General features: G+C 43.0%; 2 protein-coding genes and 1 long non-coding RNA gene across 3 annotated transcripts in view; 2 read left to right on the top strand and 1 right to left on the bottom strand.

The window, feature by feature from the left end:
* LOC137846962 (uncharacterized) overlaps nt 1-8,184 on the top strand; it is a 176,037-nt gene extending 167,853 nt beyond the window's left edge. The window contains exon 2 of the mRNA XM_068665096.1: nt 7,808-8,184. Coding sequence (XP_068521197.1) covers nt 7,808-7,815 — 8 coding nt within the window. The 3' untranslated portion in view covers nt 7,816-8,184. The remainder of the gene's footprint in view (nt 1-7,807) is intronic.
* Nucleotides 1-16,274, bottom strand: part of LOC137846966 (uncharacterized) — a 456,759-nt gene that overhangs the window by 56,816 nt on the left and 383,669 nt on the right. The window lies entirely within an intron of this gene.
* The window catches only part of LOC137846976 (uncharacterized), a 108,560-nt gene continuing 106,958 nt past the window's right edge, over nt 14,673-16,274 (top strand). The window contains exon 1 of the long non-coding RNA XR_011090691.1: nt 14,673-14,911. This is a non-coding gene — a long non-coding RNA (uncharacterized lncRNA). The remainder of the gene's footprint in view (nt 14,912-16,274) is intronic.

Below are 16,274 nucleotides of genomic sequence, written 5' to 3'. Positions count from 1 at the left end.
CATAAAGTGATTTTCTTGATCAGAGTCAATATTTTCAACAATTCCATACCTGGGAGTTATTTGTTCTAGAATTACCTTAGTTACTACGTTCACAGTAGCAGATACTGAAGGGAAAGCTTCCACCCACCCTGACAAATGATCTACCAAGACTAATAAGTATTTAAATCTACCTACTCTAAGGAGTTCTGTAAAATCTACCTGTACATTTTGGAAGCATTGAATTCCTGGTTCTCACCCCCCTTGTTCTGACTGCAAATAATTTTCCTATTTACCTTTTGACATACTACACAACTCCTGCAAACTCGTTCAGCCCGAGTATATATTTTCCTACACATACATATTTCCATAGCACAGCGTCACACGTTGCTTGAATTTCCCAATGACCCTCTTGATGCAAAACACTTAATATTTGCCTCATTAGCACTTTATTCAGCATTTCTCTCCCGTCAGGGAGTATCTATTTTCTTTTGGACTTCGTGACTCCTCATTCCTTAAAAACCTCTTTCTCTTAAAACTTTTACTTGCTTTTAGTTTTGTGTAGGGGTAGCTCAACAGTTCCCTGAATCCTCTCCGGATTTATCCTTCATTCCCCCTCAGACACTAGATGCCCTAAATACTTGACTTCTCTTTCTACAAATTTTAATTTATTTTCCAATATTTTCAAGCTCTGTTTTCCAGAAAGTCGAATAGCTTCTTAGTGTCTTCCTTCACAGCTGTTTTCTCCTGTCCTGACAATAAAAGATCATTCACATATTGTAACACTAACACCTCCTTTGCTGTTGTGGTTTTACACAGTACAAGTGCTCCAAAATTTCTTCTAGAACTTGCCCAAATAAATTGGTGGCCCTGTAAACCCCTGAGGTAAAATTGTCCATCTGTATTGCTGCTTCCACCCCATTTCAGGGTCTTTCCACTCAAAGGCAAATATATCTTTGCTCCCAGGGTCTGAGAGCATCCCATTAATAATATGGTTATTCCAGTCTAACAATTTACTATTTGAATGCACAATTTCATTATCAAATCCTTTCCCAACAAGTTAGTCCCTGCCTCAGGTGCATACAATAATTGCCCAGTGATCATTCTATCCCTAGTCTCAGCTTGGTGTACCCCAAAAGTGGCACTGTTATCCCAGTCCCTTCTACCCTCATCACATTTAGGGTTTCATTAGTTAATTTAAGCCCTGATAATTTACAGGCCAGTAATGACCTAGCTGTCTCAGTGTATTGGGTTCACATGGCAAGGTTCTGGTAGCGGAGTGGGCTGCAGTGGTAGCCCCTGTGAGAAGAATCCAGCAGCTGCCCCATGTTAGATAAGGGCCAGTTTCAGCCATATCCAAAGGGGCCCACTGCTGCCCAGAGCCAAGCCATGAGCAACATAGTTTGTGCCTCTGTGAGAGCACATCCAAGAAAAGGAAAAGAAAACTGCTGCGCAACAGCCGCTCCTTCCCCACTCCTGCCCCCCCCCGTCCCGTCCCCCCCCCCCCCCCCCCGCCCCATGCCACTCAGAGCAGGGAAGAGGTGGAAGAGAGTGGATGGGGGAAGGTGCCCCCAGCTTGTTTCTTTGTTTCTCACCACTCCAGCCTGTCAGCAATAGGTAATAAATTTTATTAATCTTCCTATGCTAAGTCTGTTTTGCCCGTAACAATAATTGTAGAGTGATCCCCACTGAGGTACACTTGAGGAGCCCTTGAGGTACACTTTTTCATTTATCAAGGACCTAGCTTTCCAAAAAGCCCTGACTCCCCTATTCTGAATTTATAACAGCAATCTCTCCTCCTTCTTCCACTCCAGATATTCCTATTTGAAGTGGCTGGCTTGGCCACACTTAAAACATCTTCTCAAAGCCTGTCCCTGCTAGGATTTAGGCTGCAACACAGGTAGCTTTCCTTGCCTGACATTCCTTCCTCTCTCTTCCTCTTCTTTCCATCTTGGGCCCAAAAGTCCCAGTCCATCCTGAAAGTCCCTCTATCTCCCCCTCTGCCTCACTACCCAGTATGCTGCGAATACCATTTGTTTCGCTCTCTGCTTTTCCTTCTCATCTCCCCTCCTGGCATACACCTTCATACTACCACACTGTTCACTCCATCATCCCACCTTCTGGAGCTTTTTCTGCATATCTAGCCAGACTTTAATCACAAAATGAACTTTCAAGAGACCTTGGGCTCCAAGGTCCTCATATTCATCCCCAAGTACTTTCTAATTCTTACCCCGAGTCTCTCATAGGATTTCTATGTCGTGGGCTGTTATTATTTCAGTTGGATAAGCAGATATTTCTGCTCTATCAGAATTACTCTTGGTCCGGGGGGGGGGGGGGGAAAGGGGCTGTGTTAGTTCTTTCCCATTCATGCATAGCTTCCTGGCAAATCTTCCCCCCCCCCCCCAAACATTCTTTTCAACATAGACAAGATTCACATTTCACCCCCAGAAATACAAATTAGGCATTAAAAATGGGTTTGACTGTTCTTCTAGGCCCTCAATTAAAGACTTCATTTCCTTCTTAAAACTCTCTGATGGTAAGGGGGGAGTGGCACTGGCCCCGCCTCGGCCCTGCACGGCCCCAAGGCCCCACCAGGACTGCCCCCCTGCCTCTACTCCTGCCACTCTGTGCTCCCGGTTGCAACTTCTCCAGGGACAGCATCAATTGCAGTCCTTGTCTCCCCTCCTGGAGCAGCTGCCGCTGCCTTCGGTGCAATATTAGGATTGTAGGGAGCATATCTTGATTCCTCCTCCGAAAACAGAACCTTATTGTTTACATATAAATTTAAAACCTAAATTTCCGTCATACCCGTATTTTGGCCAAAATACTGAAGTTCCTATTATTAGCTGTTTAAGACAGACAATTACACAATATCAAACCTTTATTTATTTATTTTAATTCTTTTTCCCTAGTTTTTGGGTTGTTTTTCCAAATCCTTATCATTCTCTCCAAAGGACTATCCTTAGGCACAGTCCCGGGGTCTCCACCCCCACCCTGCTGACTCTTGGAACCCTTAATCCCCATCTCTTCCTGACATGCTGCTGTGGACTTTACCACCCACGGGGTACCACAAGCCTTCACCTAGCATTAGGACTGAGGCAGGGTGTACTGCCGAGCACCTCACTTCACCGTGCTCGGGGTACTGTACACCTAAGGGCCCAAACCCCCGAGACTCTCTTTCGCTTCATCCCTCTCCATCTGAGGGGACTTTGTTTGTCCCCTCGCGGGACTACAGAACTTTTCGGATTGGGACTCCATACTCACTTTGCACTAAAAGTGCGTCTCATTCACACTCCACACAAGAGTCTCCCCGAACCTACCCCGAGGCCGTATACGGTAAAGTTTCCCTTACCTTGGTCCGTGCACGGCTTCCCGGTCCGAGTTATCAGCAGTAATCCCTGTGCCTGTACCTGGTCTGGTCTGTGTCTGGTCTGTGTCTATGGTATGTCAGTGCTGGCATTCCTTCTCCCCAGAGCTTCGCAGAGCCTGTCTTCAGATTAACGGTCCTTTGCCAGCCGTACCAAGACAACCCACCACCCCCAATGGGACCGCTGGAATCAGCAGGGTGCACCTTCCTGTCTGTGGTGGCAAGAACTCTTCAGTAGGCGACAGGATCCCAGATGAGCCCCCAAACTGTCGCCATATTCCAATGGATGTGATCAATAAAATAACAGCAATGTCTCCGCCAACTAGCAAAAAAGAAACGCAAGCTTTCCTAGGCCTCGTGGGATTCTGGAGAATGCATGTGCATTTCTTCTGCGCTTCCACATAGCCTTTACTTGTTCTGTTTTTTGTTGTTGTTCTTGTTGTTGTTGTTTTTTTTCCCTTTCTCCCTCCCTTTCCCCTTTCCCTTTATTCCCTTTAGTTAAATTGTTTGATTAATAATTATCTTTACTTAATAATTATTTTTTTCTCTTTAATTAAATTATCCTTCTCTCAACCTGTGAGTTGTTCTTTCCTTTATTTCTTCCCCTCCTCTTCTAAGGAGGGGGAGTGAGAGAGCCGCTGTTGTGTTCAGCTGACTAGCACGGTAAAACCACCACACCAGGTCTCTCATGTCCTTGGACATATTTGGACAAGATACTGTTTTTGTAGACTTCTGTTGTGGATTCCTTAGATAGCTTCTGCTTTCAGTGATCAGTGTTATAATTCAAGTGACTACATCTGTGATAGTACTATGTGTCTTTTATTTACCCACCGCGATGCTTCCAACATTTCTGAGAGCTGACTTAGCCTTCTGTGTGACTGTCAATTCTAACAGAATAGTACATTGACAGCTGGATATGTTTCCTGGTAGATAAACACCAAATCTTCTACTTGCCTTCGAAATGACAAAAAAAAAAATGGAAATATGAGGATTTCCATATCTTTTCATGTTTCATGCACTCATGCTGAAAATGGATTTTAACCATTTTCTTCAAACAGTTCCCCTTCCCTGAAAAAAGAGCACACCTTCCTGTTGGTCATAGTAACATTCATGCAAAGCTTAACATATGTTCCTTGGTTCCTTGATGCTGTAAGCCATGCTTTATTTATGACACTCTGTATAGTCTCTTTCTCTATATCACCTTCTCAGCATAGATAGGTGGCTAGCAGTTTTTTTGAGATATACAATAGCTGAATGAAGTAATCATTTTAAGGAGGACCATTATTGAGTTGAGGTATGAAGGATTAAAAGACATTTGAGAAGCTTAGAAGTCATTTAATTTATAAAACATAACAGTAATAACCATTTAAATCTATTTCTATGTGGATATTTGCTATAAAAATATATTTTTGAAAGTACTGGAAATCATTAAAGCAGATAAAGCATATTAAGTATTTAATCCATTGTATTTCAGCCAGTTGCAACCTTATCTTCATTTTGTTTGTACTCTCAAATGTATTCAGTGACTTTTTCTTGTGAACAGATGGGATTCGGATTGTGACCTGCCACAGCTTCTGTCACACTGCCTCTGAAGGCAAAGAGACTAAGAGCTAAAACATGTCCCCAGTGAGAATTTTAGAGAAATAAAATGGAAATGAATCCTGAACTTGCAAACCAAAACTAGTTCTAAACAAGTCAGGACACAGCAGATGAAAACAAACAGCTCAACCTGTACCTGCTGAGGTCTGCAAGTAAGCAGATTTAACTCTTACTACATGCACGGTGCAAAAGAATGAGCTGTAAAAGAAAGATATTTGCTCTTAGAAGAGGTGTGCAACTACAGAGTGGAGACAGAAACGTTGTGCTGGTTTTACTCAGCTGGACAGCTGAGCTCCACCACTACTGCTCTCTCAGTCCCCTTCCTCAAAGGGAAAGGGAGAGAAAGTACAACAGGAAGGGTCCAAGGGTTGAGATAAGGACAGGGAGATCACTCAACAATTATAATCACAGGCAAAACAGACTCAGCATAGAGAGATTAATATGATTTATTACTTATTGCTAACAAGCTACAGCAGTGAAAAACTAAAAACAGTCTAAAAACAGCTTCCCCCTATCCACCCTCTTCTACCTTCTCCCCCCAAGCAACACAGGGGAACAGGGAATGGGGGCTGCAGTCAGTCCCTGATGCTTCATCTCTGCCACTCTTTCATGGTCACTCTCTGCCTCTCCTCCATGTGGGGTCCTTCCCATGGAATGCCATCCTTCCTGAATTGATCCTGTGGGGGCTGCCCACAGGCAGCAGCTCTTCAAGAACTGCTTCAACATGGGTCTGTACCACTGGGTCCATTCCCCAGGAGCAAACTGCTCCAGCATGGGTCCCCCATGGATCACCTGCTCCACTGGGGGCTCCTCCACGGGCTGCAGCGTGGAGATCTGCTCTGCCGTGGGACCCACGGGCTGCAAGGGGACAGCTTGCTCCACCAGGGGCCTCTCCACAGGCCACAGTGGAACTTCTGCTCTGTGCCTGGAGCACCTCCTGCCCTCCTTCTGTACTGACCTGGGTGGCTGTAGGGCTGGTTCTCACTCTTTGCTCTCCCAGCTGCTGTGATACAGCATTTTTTTTTCCTTAAATCTGCTCTCACAGAGGTGCAAACAACATGGCTTATTGGCTCTACTCTGCCTAGAAGTTAACTCCATCCCAGTCAGACCCAGTACAGTGCCATCTGAGATGCCCTATATTGTTTGAGACATTTGCCTGGAGTTGGCAGATGTGACCCAGGACCTACAGGAAGCACATGCTCCTCTCAATCAAAAGTTAGAGACTATGTTATATTCTAGAAAATCTCAGCACCTGGTACCTACATTTAGTCAACAGAACTGAGTTTTGGATTGTACAGAGATAATAATTATCTCATTTGTAGACAGCTAAACGTAGGTGTCTCATTCAATCTGTGATCTGAATCTCATCTTAATTAATTATACTAAGATTGATTGGAAAACTGGACTTCTCATGCAAGTAAGAGTTACAAGTAGGAACATACAGAGATTTATGTCTTGCAACATGATGCTTTTCATATCAAACAGTATCTGAGTCATAGAATGGGGTACAAGAGATAAAGCAGAACAAAGAGAATGTGTGAGGTCTATGTGTCTGGCTTTGGAAAATGGATTTTGCATTGATACTGTCTAACTTATTTATTTGCATTGTGAGATATGGACATTCAAAGGGACAGAAGTAGCTAGGCAAGAAGTAAATAATTAAGATAGCTCAAAAATCAGGATAAAGGAAAATGCTCATATTGGTTTAAAAAAAATGGAGAAGCAAAACAGGAAGTCGTTGTCTACAGTTATCTATCAACGTATTCTTTAAAGGGAATAAAAGTCATATTTTCTATGAAAATTTTGGAAATTTTCTATAAAACTTTGATTTTCCATTGGAAAACAAAAATAAGGAAGATCAAACATTACAATATTATTTCAGAAAAATTTAAGGTTATTTCCACCAAATGAAAGATAACTTTGTTTTTCATATAGACTTGGGGAACTCCCCTCACCTCTAAAATAATTAAAACTAAGGATCTTGGTCTTTCAAAAAAGAGTTTTCTGTTTCTTGGAAAGTTTTACTGGTCAGTAATTTTGCCATTCTGTTTTGCCAGTACTGTCATACTGCAAGAGGTGAAACATGAATTATAATTATAATCATTAAGTGCTACTGTTGGGGAAGGAATAGCTAGATTCCTCCAGATCATAATGTTCCCTATATTTGACATGTCCTGTCCCTCTGGCTTCTCTACAACAGTTTTGAGCAGGTTATTTTTAGTCTTATTATTTCTTGCTGTCTGTGCTTTCAAGTTTCCCCCTTACTTTAATTAAAGTGTCCTTACATTTGTGTGTGTAAAAAGCTAAGAAGTCTTGGTCAATTGGAAACTTGGAAAAGATTTGACCAGATGATAGCAAAGACAGGGTATCCTGTCAAAATATGGGTGAATGTGTCAGAGAGTTATGAACCACAATCCATCACGTTTGATGCTCGTGAGGTGGTAACTTGTTGATTTAAATGCTCAACAACAATTCAGCAAAGAGCACAAATATCTCTGTCCTGACTAACAGTATGTTTGAAGGACCCCCTTGCCCAGCATGGGCTGATGTATGGTGGATGACCAGTTCTAAAGGGTGGTCACATACATGAGAGGTTGACACAGTATTTTGACAGACCTGTTGTAGAATACATGATGCCACTAAAATACATTTTATAAGTAATATCCCAGTTTATACATCAGCCACAAAACAAGCCAGTGGTGTAGAGAGCAAGCTGTACAACATGCTGTATATAGAAAAAGACAGTGTTAGTGTGGTGGTTTTACTCAGGTGGGCAGCCAAGCTCCACCACAACCGCTCTCTCACTCCCCCTCTCCTCAAAGAGGAAAGGGGAGAAAATACAACACAGAGAACTCAAGGTGTGAGATTGTTGAGGGATTTCTTGAAACAGCAAAAATCCCATGGCTTGCTGTAGCTGAGCAAACCAAGCTACCAGGGCAACTATGAGAAGTTCCCATGACAGTGTTCCCACATCGCCCAATTGAGGAATTCAGAAAAATATTGTTACCAGTAGCTGGCTTCAAGGACAAGGTCTATGTGACTGCTAATCACAAGGGGGTTGTTTTCTTGCAGGTGGGGTTGTTTTCTTGTAGTTGTTTGTCTGAGTGCTTTTGACCAATAATCTTGTGTGAAACACTGTCCACCCCTGTTAAGTTCTCTATAAAAGTTAGGCTATTCGGGCAATAAAATGGAGCATGATCTGACTCTGCTGGTGTCTGTCGTGCTTTCGGCCGTGCTTCCTGCAACATGAGATGAGAAAGATTTAATTAAAGGGAAAGGGAATGGGGAGAAAAAGAAACAAAAGAAACAATAAAGTCACACAGAAGCACAGAGAGAAGGGAAAAAAAATATTCTCTACTTCCCATCAATGAGCGATGTTCGGCCACGTCCTGGGAAGCAGGGCCTCAAAACACGTAGCGGTTGTTCAGGAGGAACAGCCCCCTCCCCCACGAGAGTCCCCCCTTTTATTGCTGAGTGTGACATCAGGTGTTATGGAATATCCCTTTGGTTGGTTTAGGTCAGCTGTCCTGGTGATGTCCCCTCCCCATCACTTGCCCACCCCAAGCCTGCTGGCTCTTGGGGGCTTGGAAGGAGTCCTGATGCTGTGCCAGCACTACGCAGCAATAGACACAACACTGGAGTGATATCAGTGCTGTTCCAGCTACGAGTGCAGAGCACAGCACTGTGTGAGCTGCTGCAGGGAAAAGGTGACTCCAGCTCAGACAGACCCAACACAGTTTGGTGTATTATTAATGTGTTATATAAACAGTGGTAAGATCCAGAACACTATGACTTCTGATTTGGCTTTTTCTTTATGATGGTATTTATAGATGAACCAAATCTATAGGGCATTTCTTCAAATCTAGGTGCCTTCAGAGTGGCTGCTTGATGAAAGATTAAGCAGTGGACCTTCAGCACTAGAAAACACAATCTGCCAAAGCACTAGCTAAACAGTGAAGCTTTTCCAGGCAGGACCAGAGTGTAACAACAGTGTTGTTTTTTTTTCTGGCACAAAAGCAAAGCTGTAGTACAATCTCATTACACTAGGACTCTGTGCCCCAAAATACATGATTTTCACCCCAATTGCCTTCATGATAGCTGTAAAATGTAGGCTCACACTGCAGTTGCCTAGAAAGCCAGGCTCTGTGTCCAGCCATACTTTCAGGCAGCAGTTCATCCAACCTGGATTGAAATGAGTCATGCCAAGAAGTTTCATTTTTCCTACTTCTTGTAAGAGGAGCCAAAGGTGACTAGCTTAGATGTCAACATTGCAAGCATCTGCATTTAGTCACACCTGTGTACAAATCCCTCTGTATTTTCTATGTTCCCTCTTGCAGTTTTAGCTCTCCAAGTTAGCATATAGTATGTAAATTAGTTGAGGAAGAAGACAAGCTGGGAGTGGGAGACAGGAAAGGTTTGATATGATTAATATGTGTTATCAGAGCCAAAACAAACAGACATTTTGTACTGAGAGTGTTTTTCTTTCCATGGAACATTTGTTGCTGTTGCTAAAATTGGAATTTTATTGGAAAATATACTGTTTGGTTGAAGTTTTGAAATATTGCAAAAAAGATTGAGGAACAACACAAGATGTATGAAGAAAGTGTCAGTGAAAAGTATGCGAGGTTAATTTCCTGACCTTCAGCTCTAGTCATAACTCACCATCGTCAGCATTGCCGTGAGCACCCTACAGTCGGAGCTGACACTACTGTAGCGGGAATGGGTGAGTCAAGTCCTGTGGGAGTGCAGATGACTGTACAGGACTCCTGCATGACGAGTACCTTTTATTTCACAACTCATGGTGCCACTCAGAACTCAACAGTGACCTATGCAGTTGCAAAATCAATACTCTGAATGAGAAGAGGCAGAGGATGGAGGAATGTGAGATAGATAAAGAGCAGAAACACATTGCAAGACAGAGAAGGGAAATGAAGGAGTAGAATCCACAGTGTGAAAAGGACACCATTTTTTCTTTGTTTTGTTTGTGTTGTCTTTTTTTTTTTTTTTTTTTTTTTGCCCCCTAATAATTGCACAGAGCTGATCACACAACTTTTTGGTCAAGGATAACACTTCTGAGAGATTCCCATAACATCACAGCTGCAATTTCTGCCTTTCATTGTCGAGATGAATTCAATGTTAATAGCAACATTATTTCATAAATTATATCACAGTGTGAATATTTAAAGCAGACTAACTGCAGAACATCTGAACTGCCAAACAGCTCCTCATCTGAGCAAAATTTAGGACTGAACAGCAGAGGTATTATGCATTGTCTCACAATTCTGGCACAAAGGAGCCAAAACCACCAAATTTTGCTTTCAGCTCATCCCTGGCTGAGGAAAGCAATTATTTCCTCAGAATTGGATGCAAGCACAAAATATGTTTGAAGGCAAAATAATGTGCAGAGACTAGAAACACAGTTAGAGCTATTAGAGCTCTAACTATCCATTATTAGAGCTGCATTTACCTGAATGTATTTCATTGTGAGTTGTCTTGTAAGGAGTACATGTAGACAGTGTTGTAGTTATCATAACAGCCACAGGGCCTGCCTGAATGGCATGGCACAACATACTGTACTTAATGTTGACACTTCAGTGAAACAATTATCACAATCAATTTGACTTCTAATGCAACTTCTCTTGTAAATCTCTGGGTCATTAACCTTAACAACATCAATGTACTGTCAGTATCCAATTCCATCAAATTAGTGTCTGAGGTAATAGGAGAAGGAATGTATTAATGCATTATTGGTGACTAATAAAGATAGTTCATACTTCATAGCACACTCTAATGTGCTATGAAGAACAGCTGAAGCATGCAAGGGAAGAGGAAGCAGGCAAAGTCAGGGAAACAGACACACTTGGTGGTATACATCAGGTCATCTGATTAGGTGTTAAACAGCTCTTTACCACAGACTCAGGAGGACCAGGGATGGGACTGGCTCCACAGCATATGACAAATGAAGAACACATTGTATTTTGTGTTGATCAAAAGAGCCTTTGTTCATAAAGTATCACTCCATGTTCCGGAAGTTGAAGAGCACAATCAGGTACTCCTCATTATGAACAGATTTAATTTTATTAGCCCTCATTATGCTCCAAAGCATAGCTTGAACTTCACGGAACTGAAGTTATGCTGGGCTGATATAAATAGTTCTTTGCATCAGTGCCATCCAGTTTATCTTCCAGCTGGAAGGCTCTAAGTAATGTCTTCTGATATTGTTTGAGACAGCAATTTACTGAGCTGATAGGTGTCACAGCCCATCACATCCACCACTGTGAAAGGAACACTGAGTGCTGACAGCACAGCAGAAAAGGTGCACCAAGGCTCTGGAGGGAGCAATCAAGTGAGTGTTGGGAATCCCACTGACATCCAAGTGTTGGGAGAGCGCCATGTTTGGAGTTGACTCCTGCCAGCTTACATTAGTGAAGAGAGTTGTGGTGGGTGAACATGGCATGACACAGGCAGGATTTAGATCCCCTTTAATGCCCTGCAACATCAATCTTTACCTGTAATTACTGAGTGGTTATAAATTTCTCATCCAAGAAAAGTCATATTCAGATAGTTATAGCACAGAATAATGCTTCAACAGACATCCCTCAATAATAATAAAGAAAAGCTGAAATAACGTATTTTCTTCCCCAAGTTCCCAAAGACCTTTATAGTTTATAATCCAAAATCACCAACTCAACACCAAAACAAATATCCTGTAAAATCAACCCTTTAGAGAAGAAGAGAGAGACATGAAGAATTAGTGACAAGTTTAATCGTGAGGCAACCTATCTTGAAAAAAATAGATTAGGCACTTCATTTAGAGATTGGCAGGATCAAAGAGTCAATACCTTTTCCTATAGAAAAAGTGCCGTAGGATTTTAAAGTTTATCCTATAATTACAATTCCTGTCTTAGGACTGCAAATATCATTCTGTGTTCTGGTAGGGCACTGCTCCTGATGCTAATTTCTCTTCTCCAAATCCATAAAAAAGGTAAAGAAAATCAATACCAAGCAAACAACGTAATCCTTATATTTGGATTACTTTTGGATTACAAAGATCACAAGTTCTCAAAACATAAGAAAGGAGAAAAAAAAAAGGAAAAAGGAGAAATTAAAGGGTTGAAGAAAAATAATTGTACATATATGAAGCGTTGAGTAGCTTGTGAACCAGTACTACTCAACCAATGAGGAAACAGGGGAGGTGATCAGGTGTTGGGTAATAGGGAATAAAAGGTTATGATTTGTTTACTAAAATGCGTTCCTAATTGGCAGGATGCCCACCATTGCATTCACGAATAAAATAGCTTCACAGAAGATCCTGTCTGAAGAAAATTATTGAGATTTTTCTCACAGTTTGGGGGCTCATCTGGGATCCTGTCGCCTACTGAAGAGTTCTTGCCACCACAGACAGGAAGGTGCACCCTGCTGATTCCAGCGGTCCCATTGGGGGTGGTGGGTTGTCTTGGTACGGCTGGCAAAGGACCGTTAATCTGAAGACAGGCTCTGCGAAGCTCTGGGGAGAAGGAATGCCAGCACTGACATACCATAGACACAGACCAGACACAGACCAGACCAGGTACAGGCACAGGGATTACTGCTGATAACTCGGACCGGGAAGCCGTGCACGGACCAAGGTAAGGGAAACTTTACCGTATACGGCCTCGGGGTAGGTTCGGGGAGACTCTTGTGTGGAGTGTGAATGAGACGCACTTTTAGTGCAAAGTGAGTATGGAGTCCCAATCCGAAAAGTTCTGTAGTCCCGCGAGGGGACAAACAAAGTCCCCTCAGATGGAGAGGGATGAAGCGAAAGAGAGTCTCGGGGGTTTGGGCCCTTAGGTGTACAGTACCCCGAGCACGGTGAAGTGAGGTGCTCGGCAGTACACCCTGCCTCAGTCCTAATGCTAGGTGAAGGCTTGTGGTACCCCGTGGGTGGTAAAGTCCACAGCAGCATGTCAGGAAGAGATGGGGATTAAGGGTTCCAAGAGTCAGCAGGGTGGGGGTGGAGACCCCGGGACTGTGCCTAAGGATAGTCCTTTGGAGAGAATGATAAGGATTTGGAAAAACAACCCAAAAACTAGGGAAAAAGAATTAAAATAAATAAATAAAGGTTTGATATTGTGTAATTGTCTGTCTTAAACAGCTAATAATAGGAACTTCAGTATTTTGGCCAAAATACGGGTATGACGGAAATTTAGGTTTTAAATTTATATGTAAACAATAAGGTTCTGTTTTCGGAGGAGGAATCAAGATATGCTCCCTACAATCCTAATATTGCACCGAAGGCAGCGGCAGCTGCTCCAGGAGGGGAGACAAGGACTGCAATTGATGCTGTCCCTGGAGAAGTTGCAACCGGGAGCACAGAGTGGCAGGAGTAGAGGCAGGGGGGCAGTCCTGGTGGGGCCTTGGGGCCGTGCAGGGCCGAGGCGGGGCCAGTGCCACTCCCCCCTTACCATCAGAGAGTTTTAAGAAGGAAATGAAGTCTTTAATTGAGGGCCTAGAAGAACAGTCAAACCCATTTTTAATGCCTAATTTGTATTTCTGGGGGTGAAATGTGAATCTTGTCTATGTTGAAAAGAATGTTTGGGGGGGGGGGGGGAAGATTTGCCAGGAAGCTATGCATGAATGGGAAAGAACTAACACAGCCCCTTTCCCCCCCCCCCCCGGACCAAGAGTAATTCTGATAGAGCAGAAATATCTGCTTATCCAACTGAAATAATAACAGCCCACGACATAGAAATCCTATGAGAGACTCGGGGTAAGAATTAGAAAGTACTTGGGGATGAATATGAGGACCTTGGAGCCCAAGGTCTCTTGAAAGTTCATTTTGTGATTAAAGTCTGGCTAGATATGCAGAAAAAGCTCCAGAAGGTGGGATGATGGAGTGAACAGTGTGGTAGTATGAAGGTGTATGCCAGGAGGGGAGATGAGAAGGAAAAGCAGAGAGCGAAACAAATGGTATTCGCAGCATACTGGGTAGTGAGGCAGAGGGGGAGATAGAGGGACTTTCAGGATGGACTGGGACTTTTGGGCCCAAGATGGAAAGAAGAGGAAGAGAGAGGAAGGAATGTCAGGCAAGGAAAGCTACCTGTGTTGCAGCCTAAATCCTAGCAGGGACAGGCTTTGAGAAGATGTTTTAAGTGTGGCCAAGCCAGCCACTTCAAATAGGAATATCTGGAGTGGAAGAAGGAGGAGAGATTGCTGTTATAAATTCAGAATAGGGGAGTCAGGGCTTTTTGGAAAGCTAGGTCCTTGATAAATGAAAAAGTGTACCTCAAGGGCTCCTCAAGTGTACCTCAGTGGGGATCACTCTACAATTATTGTTACGGGCAAAACAGACTTAGCATAGGAAGATTAATAAAATTTATTACCTATTGCTGACAGGCTGGAGTGGTGAGAAACAAAGAAACAAGCTGGGGGCACCTTCCCCCATCCACTCTCTTCCACCTCTTCCCTGCTCTGAGTGGCATGGGGCGGGGGGGGGGGGGGGGGGACGGGACGGGGGGGGGCAGGAGTGGGGAAGGAGCGGCTGTTGCGCAGCAGTTTTCTTTTCCTTTTCTTGGATGTGCTCTCACAGAGGCACAAACTATGTTGCTCATGGCTTGGCTCTGGGCAGCAGTGGGCCCCTTTGGATATGGCTGAAACTGGCCCTTATCTAACATGGGGCAGCTGCTGGATTCTTCTCACAGGGGCTACCACTGCAGCCCACTCCGCTACCAGAACCTTGCCATGTGAACCCAATACACTGAGACAGCTAGGTCATTACTGGCCTGTAAATTATCAGGGCTTAAATTAACTAATGAAACCCTAAATGTGATGAGGGTAGAAGGGACTGGGATAACAGTGCCACTTTTGGGGTACACCAAGCTGAGACTAGGGATAGAATGATCACTGGGCAATTATTGTATGCACCTGAGGCAGGGACTAACTTGTTGGGAAAGGATTTGATAATGAAATTGTGCATTCAAATAGTAAATTGTTAGACTGGAATAACCATATTATTAATGGGATGCTCTCAGACCCTGGGAGCAAAGATATATTTGCCTTTGAGTGGAAAGACCCTGAAATGGGGTGGAAGCAGCAATACAGATGGACAATTTTACCTCAGGGGTTTACAGGGCCACCAATTTATTTGGGCAAGTTCTAGAAGAAATTTTGGAGCACTTGTACTGTGTAAAACCACAACAGCAAAGGAGGTGTTAGTGTTACAATATGTGAATGATCTTTTATTGTCAGGACAGGAGAAAACAGCTGTGAAGGAAGACACTAAGAAGCTATTCGACTTTCTGGAAAACAGAGCTTGAAAATATTGGAAAATAAATTAAAATTTGTAGAAAGAGAAGTCAAGTATTTAGGGCATCTAGTGTCTGAGGGGGAATGAAGGATAAATCCGGAGAGGATTCAGGGAACTGTTGAGCTACCCCTACACAAAACTAAAAGCAAGTAAAAGTTTTAAGAGAAAGAGGTTTTTAAGGAATGAGGAGTCACGAAGTCCAAAAGAAAATAGATACTCCCTGACGGGAGAGAAATGCTGAATAAAGTGCTAATGAGGCAAATATTAAGTGTTTTGCATCAAGAGGGTCATTGGGAAATTCAAGCAACGTGTGACGCTGTGCTATGGAAATATGTATGTGTAGGAAAATATATACTCGGGCTGAACGAGTTTGCAGGAGTTGTGTAGTATGTCAAAAGGTAAATAGGAAAATTATTTGCAGTCAGAACAAGGGGGGTGAGAACCAGGAATTCAATGCTTCCAAAATGTACAGGTAGATTTTACAGAACTCCTTAGAGTAGGTAGATTTAAATACTTATTAGTCTTGGTAGATCATTTGTCAGGGTGGGTGGAAGCTTTCCCTTCAGTATCTGCTACTGTGAACGTAGTAACTAAGGTAATTCTAGAACAAATAACTCCCAGGTATGGAATTGTTGAAAATATTGACTCTGATCAAGAAAATCACTTTATGGCAGAAATATCGCAAGGGCAAATGTGGACTCCAGGAATTAAGTGGAAATTTCACACTCCTTGGCACCCTTCCTCTTCTGGAAGGGTGGAACGGATCAGACAGTAAAGAAGCAACTTGACTAAGTTCTGGAAACTCAGCTTCCCCAAACGAAGTGCTTACCTTTGGCACTTCTCCAAATTCAAACTGCACCAAGAAAAGATGTGGGAGTTTCACCATATTAAATATTATTTGGATAGCTGTACATGGACAAAGAGAATGGATTACCTCAGTTTGAGACAAAAGATGCTTTTCTTAAGAACTTGTGGTGGTTTTACTCGGGTGGACGACGGAGCTCCACCACAACCGCTCTCTCACTCCCCCTCCTCAAAGAGGAATGG

Source organism: Anas acuta, chromosome W (genome assembly GCF_963932015.1).
Source record: "Anas acuta chromosome W, bAnaAcu1.1, whole genome shotgun sequence".
Lineage (NCBI taxonomy): Eukaryota > Metazoa > Chordata > Aves > Anseriformes > Anatidae > Anas > Anas acuta.
The sequence above is the reverse complement of the archived record's forward strand: the minus strand, read 5'-3'. Positions and strand labels throughout refer to the sequence as shown.